General features: G+C 39.2%; 1 protein-coding gene across 1 annotated transcript; it reads left to right on the top strand.

The window, feature by feature from the left end:
- Positions 1-282: 282 nt before the first annotated feature.
- mttp (microsomal triglyceride transfer protein) lies at positions 283-16144 on the top strand (the record flags this gene model as incomplete). Its single annotated transcript, XM_080441878.1, has 19 exons — positions 283-406; positions 3971-3997; positions 5354-5541; positions 5707-5850; positions 7768-7875; positions 7956-8072; positions 8912-9051; positions 9279-9429; positions 9707-9864; positions 10196-10364; positions 10462-10578; positions 10749-10961; positions 11196-11407; positions 11545-11642; positions 12199-12320; positions 12979-13206; positions 13405-13529; positions 15085-15255; positions 15997-16144. The coding sequence occupies 19 exons, from the start codon at positions 283-285 to the stop codon at positions 16142-16144; spliced, it is 2760 nt and encodes a 919-aa protein (XP_080298004.1).
- Between the last annotated feature and the right edge of the window lie 13 nt (positions 16145-16157).

Raw genomic sequence — 16157 nt, 5'->3', positions numbered from 1 at the left:
AATGCATTGTGTTGGTTGAGGACTTTGCTTACCTATGTACAGTAATTACTACTCTCAGAACTCATTCTAATGATTGTTTTATATAGTATATCAGCAGTTATCGGGCATTGTTGATATGTGCCTTGCAAAAGTATTCACCCCCTTCACCTTTTCCACATGTTATGTTACAGCCTTATCTAAATAAATCATGTTTGTACTCAAAATTCTCCACACTATACCCCATAATGACTAAATATATATATGTATTTTTTTTTGTGTGCATAAGTATTCACACCCTTTGCTATGACACTCAAAGTTGAGCTGAGGTGCATCCTGTACAGACTGAGGCAGAGGTTCATCTTCCAACAGGCCAAGGAGCCTAAGCACACACAACAAGATAACAAAGGAGTGGCTTCAGGACAAGTCTGTGAATGTCCTTGAGTGGCCCACCCGGAGCCCAGACTTGAACTCCATTGAACATCTCTGGTGAAATCTGAAAATGGCTGTGCACCTAATGCATCTTGGAAAGATCTGAAAAGAAGAATGGGAGAAACTGCCCCAAAATAATACTTATGCACATGTGATTTTGTAATTTTGTATTTATAACACATTTGCAAACATTTCTAAAAACCTCTTTTCATTTTGTCATTATGCGACATTGTGTGTAGAATTCTGAGCAAAACAATCTTTTAATCAATTTTTGAATAAGGCTGTAACATAACAAGATGTGGAAAACGTGAAGGGGGTGAATACTTTAGCAAGGCACTGTAAGTGGATGCCAAATAGGTTTCATGAAATATTTCATGAAATTTCAACATGAAATAAGGGCCCAACAGCAAAATGTTTATTGTCATCAATAAGGATGCTTGTCAGTGATAGGGAAATTATGATTTTTTTTTCTTATATTTTAAATGAATTGTGTAATTACACTTAAAATGCTGTTCTAATTTAGCAGTTGTGCATTAACTTTACTTTTAATAGTCTTTACTAGACAATAATCAGTGAAGATTATGGTGTGCAGTGTGTTTGGCTGTATCCTTAATTATATCTTGTTGATATGCTGTTTACTCACAGCAAGATCTAGTCTAACAGCCACTGACATTTGTCAAATATTGTTCATGTTATTGGTGACAAACAGAAAAACATGGCACAATCAGGTTATTTTTGCAGCAGCAATAAAGATTAAAAAGAAAGTCATTTAAGGTACATGTCGCATAGTCGCAGCTTCTAAGAAAAGGGGAAGAAACTCTGTTCCACTCCCTTTCAGGTCATGGTTGAGGTCACTGTAGTCAGCTTGCTATTTGCAGGAAATAACTCGGTCTTCAAATTCTAAGAGGAAGTGGGTTTTACTTGACACTAATGTGTCACATATGCACCAAATTATAATTATAGTTTATAATTGTTGTGCTGGTTATGTCTGTGTTTATTTATCTGTATACCTGTATATGTACGCTCTTCCAAAGAGAGATCATTCCTTTGAGCTCTTGATGATAGGCCTACAGGACCTCACAGAATGTTACAATACCAAGCCATACAAAGCCAAAGTGCAGATATGCAAAGAATCAAACTGATTAAAAAAAGGCTTTAAAATGTTTCAATTGGCCAGATAAAGGCTTATTGGTAGGGTATAAGTGAGTGATATTGCACTAATTGTAAAGCCTATCTGCCCATGAGGTAATTGTTTATCCCCCAAAATCATGAAGGCTGATTTGACCTTTGAGACAAATAATTTGTTAAGTCAATGTGTCAAAAAAATAAAATGAAAAATAATTAGTTGCACTTTGGCTTTGTAGGGCAGTACACTGAAGATTCAATGTGATTACAAATGATAAGACATACAGTGACAGTATTGTGCCATCCAATCATTGTGACATTTAGTAAAGTGTGGATATCTGACCACATAAAAGGACATCATTTCAAAAAACAACTCTGTATTTATTTACATACAAGCCTAGGCCTTTGAGAGATAAAGCTGGATCAAAGACTGTGACACAAGGAATGACATGAAGTAAAAGATGTGTGTTCTGCTGATGAGGTTACCGCCCCATGATTGTCTGACCCTCATGTTTCATCATCATGATCAATTCCTAGTGTATTGTGTCAGTATGAAGTAACCTGGTTATTTGGGGGGGAATCAGCATTCAGCACATTTTGTAGGCTGATTAGACAGTCCTGCAACGTCAATGGTTATTTATTTATTGGGGAGACCTAGTGGAGGTTTCAGACCTCAATTACACTGTAATCTGATGCCTTCAGCTCCTTACCGATCAACCCCCTTTCCTCCTACCAAGAGAGCGACAATGTAGCGTCTGTTTATTCGTCCCCGAGTCTCAAGAAATTAGGTGAAAGGTTTCTAGATGGCGACGACTCTCTACCTAAATAAGGTAACTTATAAAAATAGATTATCAAATCAATGTCCATTCAGATTAGCCTATATTGCACGGAAATAACAAACCTTAGCGAATAGCGATTCCCTTTGTTTTATTTTCTAAATGAAACCTATAGCTATAGGGAAAGGTTTCAAGAAGTGTCGTGCCAATTCTCACTTTTGATAAATCAATCATTGAGATTGAGATGAGGGATGTATCATAGTATACAACCCTCGTAGACGTATTTATGATTCTGACGTTTTCAATCTACGAGAGTTGTAGGGTTCACGCCCCATGGAGACATGGACTTTCTGCACTATGCCCCGCAGATACTCCAAACGTGTACAAATTGAAAATAAAGGTGCTTACCCCCAAGCCCCAAATGTTAACTGTCTCTACGTGGTAGTAGTTTAATGTAATAATCTATATCTTTCAATAAAGAAGTGTTTTAATGCCGTCTGTGGCCGATTCTGTCGGAAGTTCCCAATGGGCGGTAGTGACGGGGCGCATCCGGTGAAACCCGGAATTACACTCAATGTAAACAGGAAGTAAACGAGGGTGAAAAAATAGCGTTCGGCCACAGACGGCATTAATAACGCTTCTTTATTAAAAGATATGGATAGAGACAGTTAACATTTGGGGCTTGGGGGTAAGCACCTTTAATTTCAATTTGTACACGTTTGGAGTATCTGCGGGGCATAATGCAGAAAGTCCATGGGGCGTGAACCCTACAACTCTCGTAGATAATAATCCTATAAATTGATTAGTCCATCAAGTTGCAGTACCGCAGACATGACTGCCCCCTAGCCAGTGGTGGAAAAAGTTAAAAAAAAAAATACTTTACTTTACTGTAAAAGTATCAAAACTGCAATGTAGAAATACCCTGTTACAAGTAAAAGTCCGGAATTCAAAATGTACTTGAGTAAAAGTACAAAAGTATTGACATCCAAATGTACTTAAAGTACCAAAAGTAAAAGTACTCATTATGCAGAATGTCTCAAATGAATGTTTTCAATGCATACAAATCTTTTGAAAATAGCAGATCTACAAGCAAAATGCGTTGAGATGGATTGTGAGCTTGTAGATCTGCTATTTTCGAAGGGCTGAAGTGGTTAATGTATGTTTTGTAATAATAATAATAATCAATAATCAATAATCATAATCAAAATCTACAAATTAACTAGTAACTCAAGTTTTCAAATTATTGTAGTGGAGTAAAAGTACAATATTTGCCTCTGAGATGTAGTGGAGTAGAATAAAAGTACTGAAAAGTGAAAAAGTAAAAATACCTTAAAATTGCACTTAAGTACAGTACTTGAGTAGCCTACATGTACTTAGTTACTTTACACCACTGTCCCTAGCCTTATAGCGCATCATGTTACACCTCTCAATTGTAGTAGAGTAGATGGTCATCTCTGTAAGTTAATGATTTGCTGTTTATCTCGTACTTAGTACTTGAGCGTGGAGTTTGGAGTCTGCCCTCCCCTCAGATAAAACATCATTGGAGTATCTTCAACGTGCCTGGCCTTTTCCTTCCTTCTGACTGACTGACTGACTCTCACCAGTTTGAGTGAGACAAAGACAGCATACAATGTTATCCCTTGTTTTGTTTTGTCTTATAGCGTCCTCCTGCTGGGATTCTGTTCAAGGTGAGTGTTTTCATTTGTAGATGCTCTGAAACATTGATGGGGTTGTTGTTAGACAATGTTCCAGCTTAGAATGATGAAGTATTCATGACATTAACCTTCAAGACATAGGCCTACCATAGTGTCATATCTGTAACAGTATACAGATACACAATGCATTCATATTGTAGAAAAGTAGCAAACAACATGTTGCTATCACAACTGGTTGTTTGAATCTTTACATTGCGATACCAAATTATAATACATTGTATTTTATTATTGCTTCACAAGTCAGCAGACAGGATGAATGATAAGGGCAACTTGCCGTTATCAATCTTTGCGACTACTTGCAGCACTGAAAGCTATAATAACCAGAGAACCAAGACTCCAGTAAACGTTATGTGGACTGGAGTCATAGAACATTTAGTTTTCACTGATGCAGCTGCATGTGTATACAATACTGTGAAAAGCAGTATTGAAAAAGAAAACATATCCAATTTCCATAGAGGAAATCACCTGGGGTGATGTTATAGTACGACATAAGACTCCCCATTCATTCTCAGTATAGCTTCAGAAACTGATGTTTGATGACATCACAAGTTAATCTCTCTTGTTTATTGGATGAAAAGAGTATCTCATGAACACAAATCTTAGAGAGAATGAATGGAATAAAATGTTTTCTGTTTAAAAGCGGTTGTTTGCTTTGACAGTGTGACTTAATTACTGAATGTTGCACAGTTTGTATTTGTTTAATACAGTGGCTACATCTCTCAGTGGCTGGTGATGCAATCAAAAATGGACACGTCAGTCAGTCTTTGCTTGTGTCCTAATATCACAGCTAACATACTACACACAGCGGAAACGAGATTTTAATCTGGTCTTGGCTGAAACACACCTAGTTAAATGACCAGTTGATTGTGGCCTAGTAAACTTGCCACGATTCATATGGGATATCAACAGGACACTAAAAGAAAGTAAAACCAACTGTTAGGTTAAATTCTCCCTATGAAGAAAACTGTGTTTTTGAAGTGAGGCCCAGACAGCATTCTAAAGATTATGAGGCTAATGTTACATGGTACTGCATACAATGATGTAACACAGCAAATGACTATACATCTCTGACTACTTTCAAACAAATGTTATAAAAAAAAAAAAAAACTTTTCTTACTGGGCAAATAGACTGGTTTTCATAACTTTATTTTCAGGTTTCATTGTGCAGTAGTTATATATTTATATAAAAAAAGTTGTGAGCTGTTTTGAATGTAGCTTTCTGTGAATTGTAAAAACATATAGATAACATATATTGAGTCACTTGGACTGGCTAACCTTTCCACACATCTGTGTATCTTTAATGTTTTGTTTTTTTCTCTGTTGCTTCAGGTGCTGGTGTTGGACCCAGGTTGAAAAATGACCAGCTGTACAAATTCAGCTATACAACTGAGGTCCGGGTAGACAGGGCCACGGGGTCAAAAGGGGGGAGTTCTGGCTATAGGGTTTCAAGTGATGTGGATGTCAACCTAGTTTGGAGAGATCCGGAAAGCCAGGATGACCAGCTCATTCAAGTGGCGGTATGTCAGCAGTTATTACGTAGCACATTTCTAAAAGTGTAAATGTTCTGCAAGTTGTCCAACGATCGTCATTCTCCACTTATGCACCCACTTACCATGAAAGAATAGATAGGTAAAAACACTACATATTCATCATTTGACCTGCCTCCTCTCTCTCAACAACAGATCTCTAATGTGAGGATTGATAATTTAGCCCATCAATCAGAGGAAAAGAACATCTTCCATGGCTCCACGACAGAAAGTCTCATGGGGAACACCAGACTAGAAGCTCTGATGAAGCCTTTTATGGTGCACCTTAGAAATGGAAAGGTAAGCCCATATACTTACTTTCTTATTATTATTTTTGTTGGAGATACTCAAAATTCAATCTGCAAAGCTAAAGGACATCTACCATAATGTAACACTGAAGTGAAACAGTGTCCTGGGATAGCCCACAGAGCCCTGGGATGGCAGTCAGCCGGTAGGTAGGGGACTGCATCCTTGCCACTGCATTAGTGACTCCTACTGGTTGTTTGGGTCACCTGTTCAACAGGGAGGGGAGATAGTGTGAACCTTGGCACTTTGGCGCTTCTCTCAGGGAAACTCCTCACTGTCAGGTGAAAAGTACTGGCTGGTGACTCCATGTGCAACAGAGGAGGGCTGCGGTTGTCTACTCCCTCCACAGGCCAACAGTAGGGCTTGGCAGTGACAGGGACTGCAGTACACGTGGGGGAGAATTGGCAGTGTCTATATTGGGGAGAAAATGAAAAACGAAAAAGTTGTTCGAAAAACAACAGCACTGAAGTGAAACAAAGTTTAAACTTGTAAACACATTTGGCATACTTTGTATAACTATACACTTGACATTGACATACTCTTTAAGAGTCCTTTTCTCCAAATCCATATTTCTGTTGACATGTTCTGTCATTTTCAGATGTTTCGTTATCAGTACACATTGCAAAACCCTTAGAGGCCCCTGGTGGCAAACATCATACTATACTGTATGTATCTAAAGGGAATTGGTTTTCAACAAAACAAAAAAGTTACAGTTTCAGATTTGATCTGGACCTCATTATAATCTTGACATTATTCAATCTTACAGACGACAAATGATAAGATTTATTTTTTCTTCTTAATTGTGATTATGCTAGCAGGGTTTATACCAGACAGATCTGTGTAGTATATAATGCAAAGTGAAGAAGTTCAGAGTTAATGTGAATGAATAGCCTACAGTGGAGCAGAGCGAAAACTGTTGCGTTTCTTTGAACTGTTTCCACCTTACAGAGCCTTTGTTGTCAAATGTTATTGTTCCTCTCACCCATCACTATACACTACTATCAACAAGCAGTAGAGCAGTAACATTACCAGTAATACTTTAAAATCCTGAGTGTTACTTAGAGTGTAAAAATTATTTACCCATAGATCTCTAAATTGTGCCCACTTGATGAGGATGTTCTTGTGGTCACAAGATCAGGATCTCATGTTTACATCACATACTGTATCTTATGCCCATGACATACAGTATCTGAACCGTGCCAGATCACCTCTCACTGTCTGTACAAAACCACTATATCCTATAGTTTAAAAAGTAAGGGTTTGATATATTCTAATTGGTCAACAACCCATTATCAATGTGAATCATTCATAATCATCAAATAGTTATTTGTATTTGCAAGAGACCAGTGTAGCAATTGAATACACTTGCTGCTAAGGATTGCATATATTGTGTCAGATCTAGTGGATGTTTGGAACTGTAGATACATAAATCTATGGAAAACCCTGTAGGTTAGCTAGCATACTTTGTGTGCTCATGATCTGGACATTGAGTCAATCATTTAGCCCAGTGGTTCTCAAACTGTTTCATCTATTTTGCCGCAGACCTCCATCTGAAAATATTTTGTACCAGGTACCTCCAAACAAAATGTTGTTAAATTGTTTCAAAACATATTATCTTTTGAAAATAGCAGATTGTAGATTGTTTGTATATTTTCAAATACCTGAAGTATAAAATAGGGTTAACGTGGTTAAACAGATTTTTTTATGCTATATTACTGTAACTCATTTTGCAGGGGACCCCCTTGAACTTTCCCAAGGACCCCTGGGGGTCCCCAGATACATAGAGGCAAAATGTGGTGAATTCAGTAATGTACTGAATTCATGGACATGAAAAATAATGTTATCGTAATGGAAACGCAGTGTAAGCCGGAGTTCAATGGAGACGTTTCTTTCTCTATGCCGTTGCATTAGGTGAGAGCATTCTACTCCTATCGAGCAGAGCCTGCGGTCATCAAGAACCTAAAAAGAGGGATTGCCAGCTTGTTGCAAGTTCAACTCAATACTGGAAAGGTTATAGAGGTAAGTGGCTTTTTAAATATGTTTATTCATGATTTATTTGAAGATATGCACTGTAACTAATAGTTTATATCTTGGAACAGAACGATGTGTCTGGGAGGTGTACGGTCCAGTACAAGCTAGCAGAAGGCCAAGTGACAAGAACCAAGATTCTGGACACATGCAGGACCCCAGAGACTGGTTTCTCCACCCACAGTCAGGTTAGTCAGCTACCACATCCAGTACTGGCTGAAATAGGAACTCTGGAGTCGGGCCGACATATCGGCTATTATTTTACTTTTGTGACATCTGTCCCGGCAATTATGCTGCTGATGTGCCCTGATTCTTAAAGGGATACTTCACTTTAGGGCCGGGGAAACATTTAAAAAATATATTAAAAATAAATGAAAAAGGTTATGGAAAATTCATGGCCCCCTCACGCATTAGAGTGTCCTACTAATGTGTGAGGGGGCCTTTATTTTGCCATAACTTCTTTCATTTTTTTTTAATATATATTTTTAATGTTTATTTTATGTGAAAGTGAAGTATCCCTTTAACCTCTTTCAGCCTGCCACATTTTATGTGTTTATTCATTATCTATCAAAAGGTTATTGAGACTTTGACTTTGACAAAATATCAGTCAAGCGATGCGATAATCGGTATTCTAGGACAAACAAATCGGCATTGGACCCTAAAATTTAGCAGCGGCCAGGCTCTACTGTGTGCTTCCTTAAAGGAGTAGTTCACCCAAAAAAGGACTTATTTTCTATCAATTACACACTCCATGACGCCTTGAATTCATGGAGATATGCCTACGCCAATAATTTGATGACCGGCGGAGACTCAATGGAGACTCTGCCGGTCATCACATGTTTGGCTTAGAAATGCAGCAAAAACAAAAAAATCGACATGAATTCAAGGCTTCATGGGGTGTAATTGATAGAAAATAAGTACCTTTTTTGGGTTAACTACTCCTTTAAACTGAATGCAGCAGTCCCACTGTTCTGTCAGAAGGAACCACAAAAAAAATATTGTAATGCCTGAATTTGTTCTCTTTCAGGTCTTGGGCGTGAGCAAAAAGTCCAGCTCTGTTACAGTGTTTACACTAGAGGACGGTTTCATCCGCTCAGCTGTGGCTAAGGAGACACACATACTGGCTGTCAATGCTCGGAGATCTGCAGGAGTTAAAGTTGTGTCCAGGTAAGTTCAGGGGTTGAACTGGTGTTGTACAGTGTTAAATAGTAACGCTGAAGTGCATTACTCTTTAACACTGACAAACTTATGAAATCTGTGGTGCAATAAAATACAGCATTTAGGAATAAAACTTACAGTATTTACTGCAAGGTTTCGCTTTATTGGGAAATCGCGTTTGCAGCCACGTAAGGTAAGCCATTTGCATTTATGAATTACACTTTCTCGTTACCTAGACAAGCCTTCACACTAGTTGGAACAGAGGCGGGACCAGTGGAGGCTGCTGGGAACGATGTCCCTGAGGTTGTCACATCACTTGATTCCAAGCTGGCAGCCATTGGGATCATTGCCGAGAAAGTCAAATCCAAGTGCAAAGGCTGTCCATCAGTGAGTGGTGTTTCAGTTTCATTAACTTTGTTTTTTGTTTGATTGCTTTTAAGTTACAGCAATTGCATTGATAATGTCTCCAACGCCTATTAATACATAAAAAAAAATCAATAATATTAATTGAACTTCAACAGACATACTGATCATGAGTTGAAAAATGTCATTGACTTTCCTCACGCACAGAGATTATCCACTGAAAATACATCCATACTGGTATAGCAATTATTGAATGTCTGTGATGTGATGCCCCGCTTCCCTGCTCTGTTTCCTCTGCTAGCTCTTTGAACATTGGCAGGCTGATCAGAAACAATTTGAGCCGGCCAATTTGTCTAAGGCCACAGCACCCCGCAGCTTCCTGGCACTGATCCAGAGCATTAGGAAGGCTTCCAAGGATGAGATCCTCAAAGTGCTGAAGAGTGCCAGCAAGACAACCCTGTAAGCAGACCCTGCCTCCATCCTGCTATTTACCTGTCAGCTGCCTCCCTTCACTCACTTCTGCCAGACTCGTATCATATCATTCGTTGATTTGATTTGTGGTGTTAAAATATTTCACAAATATTCCAAATAAAAAATGAGCTCGTAGATCGGCTACTTTCAAATAGATAATGTATATAGGTTAAAGTGTTATATTAACTAATTTGGCCTGCAATCCCCTCAAGGACCCATGGGGGTCCCCGGACCTCACTTTGAGAACCAATGCCCGGCCTACATGATTCATTTTATGATGGGCCACTCTTTATTTGAGTTGTTTTCTTCTGATTTTCAGACCTCAGGTAGTGGATGCTGTCACTTCGTCCCAGACCTCTGCATCTTTGGATGCCATGGTTGAGTTCCTCAACTTCACAGACACCAAAAGTTTGATTCTGCAGGAGAGATTCCTGTATGCCTGCGGCTTTGCATCACATCCCAATGAGAAGTTACTTAAGACTTTACTGGTGAGCAACCCTATGTGACCATTCTTTAATTTTTAACAGCAACAAAGGCAATATAATTGCAATCAGCTGTAATTAACAACTGTTTCTTCCTTTCCAGGACATTTCTAAGGAAAAGATGGGAAAGATCGGCATCACTGACATCAAAGAGTCTGTGGTGATCATTATGGGGGCCCTGGTCCTCAAGCTCTGCGACAAAGGAGGATGCGATTTACCGGTGCGATGATTAACTTCACTGACGTTATTATGCAATGTCTGTAACTTACATCTGGATGGAAAACATGATTTTAACCAAGGAAGCCTTTCTACCATGCCATACACATACACTGAATAGAATATTCATTTTCAAAAACTAATCTAACCGACGGATCTATGTTTACCTCTCAGACGGTGGTCGAGGTTAAGAAGATGCTTTTGGAAGGTCCTGACAGCACACAGAAAGAGTCCGAGGTCCAGATGTACCTACTGGCTTTGAAGAACACGATGCTCCCTGAGGCTATTCCAATCTTGACCAAATATGCTGAATCTGAGGTTGGGGCCCTCGGCACCATTGCCCTTACATCCTTACAGAGATATGATTTCAGTCTCATTACAGATGAGGTAAGATACAAGATACATAGCATCAAATGTTATTCTGTGTTCAACTGAATTTATACTTCATCGTACGACAACGTTTCTCTGCAAAAAATAACTGCTAATCACATTTGAAAATCTGTTATATATTTGCTGAGCAACATGGTTGTGCAATGAAGTATAATTCAGCCCATAATATTAGTGTTGCACTGGAATTGTGAATATAATATGAAGAATTGTTTTATTCTACCTGAATCCTAGGTCAAACAAACAGTGAACAGGGTTTACCACCAGAATCGTCGGATCTATGAGAAGAACGTGAGAGCCGCTGCTGCTGACGTCATCCTTGGCAGCAACCCTTCATACACAGAAGTAAAAAATCTGCTTCTGTCCATCGGAAACTTGCCCCATGAAATGAACAAATACATGCTCTCCAAGATCCAGGATATCCTCCGCTTCAACCAGCCAGCCAGGTGTGTACTTTGATCTAGAATATCCAATGAACATTGAACTGAGATATGTTGAAATGGCTCATGTTTCACAGTGGAATAAGCTGTTTGTGAAGCACAAACGATATAAAAAACGTGTTTTTATTCTGTTTATTTTTCAGCAAAGTGGTACGACAGGCTATGAAAGACATGAATTCCCATAACTATAACCGTTTTGCAAAAGTGGGATCCTCCTCTGCATACTCAGGCTTCATGGCTCGTGAGTGGCATCTTTTTATTATAATTTGTTTATATAAACCACCCAATCCTCATATTATTAATGCTATCTCATGTTTGAATTTTACAGTAACATCAGTTTAACATCAATCCCTATCCTGGGCATGTCATAATATGAGAACATTTAGAGATAATTGGCGAACATTCGGCAAAAATAGCAGATCTACAACGCAACGCATTACAAGCTTGTACATCTGCTATTTTCTTAAAGAGATTTGGTGTTGGGGGGGGGGGGGGGGGGGGGGGGGAGGAGAGGACCATGTATAGACCCCTAGGTGACCCCAGTCAACTGAATTATATAGGTTTTAAGTGGTTATAAGCTGCGTATCACTACATTTACAGATTAAATATGGATTTCACACTCACAAAAACTTGCTAGGGCTGATGTACTGTAATTCCTGAGTACCATTGGACTTTTTAGCCATTACATGACAACAGGTTGACAACAATTACATGCATGCTCTGCATTACCGTACATTTAATTCTGTCCCCACTGAATAAACACCACATCAATTATTAAAAAACTCAACTCTCTGCAGGTACTGCTGATGTCACATCCACATACAGTTTGGACATCCTGTACTCTGGGTCTGGGATCCTGAGGAGAAGCAACATGAATATGTACAGTGCTACTCATGGAGCCCTGCTGCATGGTCTACAGGTGAAGCAACCATGCCAGTTATTTGAAACTACTTACATTTTGTGAAACATATTCCTGTATGCCATCATTGCCATGTTGCTGTTATGTCATAATGTGTACAGTTGAGAGTCAAGCACCCACACCTGTTTAAAGCACCTGCTTAGTATGGGGAGCAAGGGATCCCAAACATTTTCAGCTTGAGATGCAAATCTTCCCAGAAACCAAACTTACAAAAAAATCACATGAATTAATAACTTAAGCCCTATTTCAAAAATAGTGAAAATAACCAGTCTACAAGCTCACAACTAGATGCATTGTGATGTATTGTGAGTTTGTAGATGTGCTATTTTCACAATGTTTGTTTTGTCAGCTTTCAAACATTATTGAAAAAGACCAGGAGACCTGGTTCTGCCAGACCCCTAGTGGTTGAAATCTGAATGGCTGGGTAGGAAAAGAGGGACAGACCGACCGACCGACAGACCGACCGACAAAGCCTCCTGTAGGCCGACCCCCTGGGTCTGGCAAAAAGAAATTGTGGGGGGGAAACGTTTTGTAGTTAAGGTAAAAAGAAAACCCCCCAAAACGGGTGTGTGGCCTAAAATGGACCGAGTCCTTATGTTTGGGAAACACTGATCTACGTAAAGAATTCCTTTAATCATTGCAATCTAATGGTATTCAGGTTGCGATTGAGGCCCAAGGCCTCGAGACCCTGATTGCTGCCACACCTGATGAGGGAGAGAAAGACCTGGAGTCTTTTGCTGGAATGTCTGCTATGCTGTTCGGTGTCCAGCTGAGACCGGTGACGTTCTTCAAGGGATATAGCGACCTCATGTCCAAGATTTTCTCCATGTCCGGGGATCCCATGAATGTTGTGAAGGGTCTCATTTTGCTGACTGATCATTCTGAGGTAAGCTCTTGCCATTGCTATTTCTGAAATCATTTAAATGTTTTTTGTAATATGTAGTAACATAACGTAACATATTTTCTGTAATGTAGTATGGAATAAGTGGTATTTGTCATAGAAATTGTGATTAGATGGTATCATGTTTATTGTTTTTATTCCTATTCACCATCACTGTGCCCTCTTCCCCCTGTCCCTCTCTAGGTTATTCAGCTCCAGTCTGGTCTGAAGGCCAGTGCAGAATTCCAGGGAGGCTTAGCTATTGACATCTCTGGAGGCATGGAGATCAGTCTGTGGTACAGGGAGTCAAAGACCAGCGTCAACAACAGGTACCGTCCAGATGGCTAGAATGATACTGGGACAGAATCTTCCAATAATACAGCTGACTAGGGCTGGGCAACTAACCAAAAATATATCGAAACCGATATTTAGAACCAGACTTATAACCGAATAATCAAGATGTTGTGCAATAGCGGCGTACAAAAATTGTGAACATTGCCGATTTACAAGCTCACAATGTGTCGTATAGCGACACGTTATGAGCTTGTAGATCTGCTGTTTTCACAATTTTCTTTTAATTCATTAATTGTAATCGAGGAAAAAGTTTGAAATAATGGTGGTATAGATTTGAAGTTATATCGCCCAGCCCTACAGCTGACACAGTGTCATGGGTATACTATAGCAAATTTCTGCTGGTTTCTGTGCAAGTCACTGTAACAGTAAACAGTTCCTTTTGGGTGAAGGTGAGATAAGATATTATCTCAGACAATGTACTTTTTCGCTTGTGCACTATCTTTTATGTTTAAGCTGATCGGGATGAATATAGGGCAAAGGCCATTGTGATAATAAAACAAAATTACTGAAGGCAACCTTTGTAATTCAAAGGGACCTTTCAAAAGTCCCCGGCTATGTCACTGTACTGTAAATAGATTCACGTTGATGTTGGATTTATGCGAACTTTAGATGGTCTATAAGGGTGGTCTGATTCATTTCTTCCACTGATACCTTGGACGAGTGCCCGAATTGTGTCTGTGACTATTCACGACTGTCTCATAATTGCTTATGTGTGGGTATGACATCAGTTTGTCACCCGCCCACTGGTCGTCTATTTTAGAACACTACTGTCAATACCAACAGTAGCTGTTGAACAAGGGACATGTCAATCTAGCAAAGTATGTCTCACTCAGATGTCTCACGGCCTCTGATGATGAAATATTGAATGGGGTTAACCCAATGCATATATATTATATTCTGTATTCAAATACAGTGTGTTTTGTCTGTGCCTTAGGACTGTGATCTAACTACAGAATATAAATGTTTTACCCTTTTGCTAAAAGGGTAAAACTGATATGGACTGAATCCATATCAGTGCTGTGTGTGCAAAAAGAATAAGATAACAGAGGACACCCATGGATATTTCCTAAAGGGACAAACAGGGTCGAATGCAATAGTGAAAATGTATAAATTAGACTCGGAACATCAACAATATTATTAATAATGACACCTTGAAGAGTTCTTCAGGGTGAGTTGATGTGTGCAGGGGAATGGCAGAGGCAGGTGAATGGATCAACATAGTTGTACCTCGTCCACTCTGATAATAGAGTGGCTGGCTATCTATAGGAGCAGAACAAACCACAGCGGCATCTCTGCCAAGGCATGTCTCCGTGGGCCAACATACATTACAGGAGGTTGGATGTTGAAGGCCTTTGATTTGAAATGAAAATTGACACTGGAAATTGTTTTCACGTTACCTGGACTCCACTGTTATAGTGTTTGAACTAAATGTTTGTTTCTTTGTCAGAAGACTTTCACCTGATGTCATAAATGTGAAAATACAACAAGTTGCCTGTTGTTGAACGCGTTCTCCTTTTGTTTTGGCCACAGGGGTGCTCTCGTTGTCACTGGCAATGTGACAGTAGACATGGACTTTGTCAGAATGGGTATGGAGGTCAGCTTTGAAACAGAAGCATCACTGGACTTCATCACTACCGTCCAGTTCTCCAACTATCCCTTCCTGGTGTGCATGCAGATGGACAAGACTACCTTCCCCTTCAGGTATAAGCACTTCATTGCAGATCCTGTCTGTTGATGCGGTAAATTAGAAAAAAGTAACTCTTTGTTGTCACTTCACCCCCCTTCTGACTCTCCATGACATTTAATAAGCACAATGGGACTGACCGTGTGCGACTCACTAGTTTACTTACTCGATCATAGTAATTGAAGGTGATTCATGTTTTTTTTTCTATGTGCTCGTAAACCACTACAGCTAAAGAGCATTAGCTAAACATATGACATGTTTCGATTTAAATGTGAAATGTAGCTCAAATGAACAATTCTGAATGGTGGGTGTCGGTGGTTTTCAAACATGTTGTGGCCAAGGCACACCAAAGGGCATGTCAAAATCTCAAGAGACACCTTTATAAAACTACCTCTTTAACACGTAATCACACTTACTCACATTTATTTTTATTTACTAAAGCCAAATAAAACGTAAAAAATATTGATTTAGGGTATAGAATTTGACCCTGTATTGGGAAATTAGTTTGCACAAAGCACTAGTATAGTCAATTTAAACAAATAATTAATTCTTCTGTATAGTTGTGTGAAGTATATTGCAATATTAATGTGTAGTTGCCATAAAATCCCAAAGTCACACATGGACTTGTCTCGTGTCACACCAGTGTGCCTCAGCACACCGTTTGGGTACTACTGGTGTATTTGAAGGTTTATCATATTTCCGTTTCATAACAAATCAGATTATATAAAGTGGAATTTTCTGTTCTTTTCCATTTTCAGTGAATCCCTATCAAAGTACGAGAGCCTGCCATCAGGGAAGACTATTGCATCACACAAAGACAGGAAGCAGCTTGTGCTAGGTTCGGAATTCCCACTTCATCAAGAGAATTCCAACATGTGCAAAAAGGTTTTTGACTCTGATTGGTAGAGGAGGACTTGGT

The sequence above is a fragment of the Gymnoscopelus braueri genome, assembly GCF_963280865.1.
Source record: "Gymnoscopelus braueri genome assembly, chromosome: 2".
Lineage (NCBI taxonomy): Eukaryota > Metazoa > Chordata > Actinopteri > Myctophiformes > Myctophidae > Gymnoscopelus > Gymnoscopelus braueri.
Note: the sequence above shows the minus strand (reverse complement) of the source record. Positions and strands in the feature narration are given on the sequence as shown.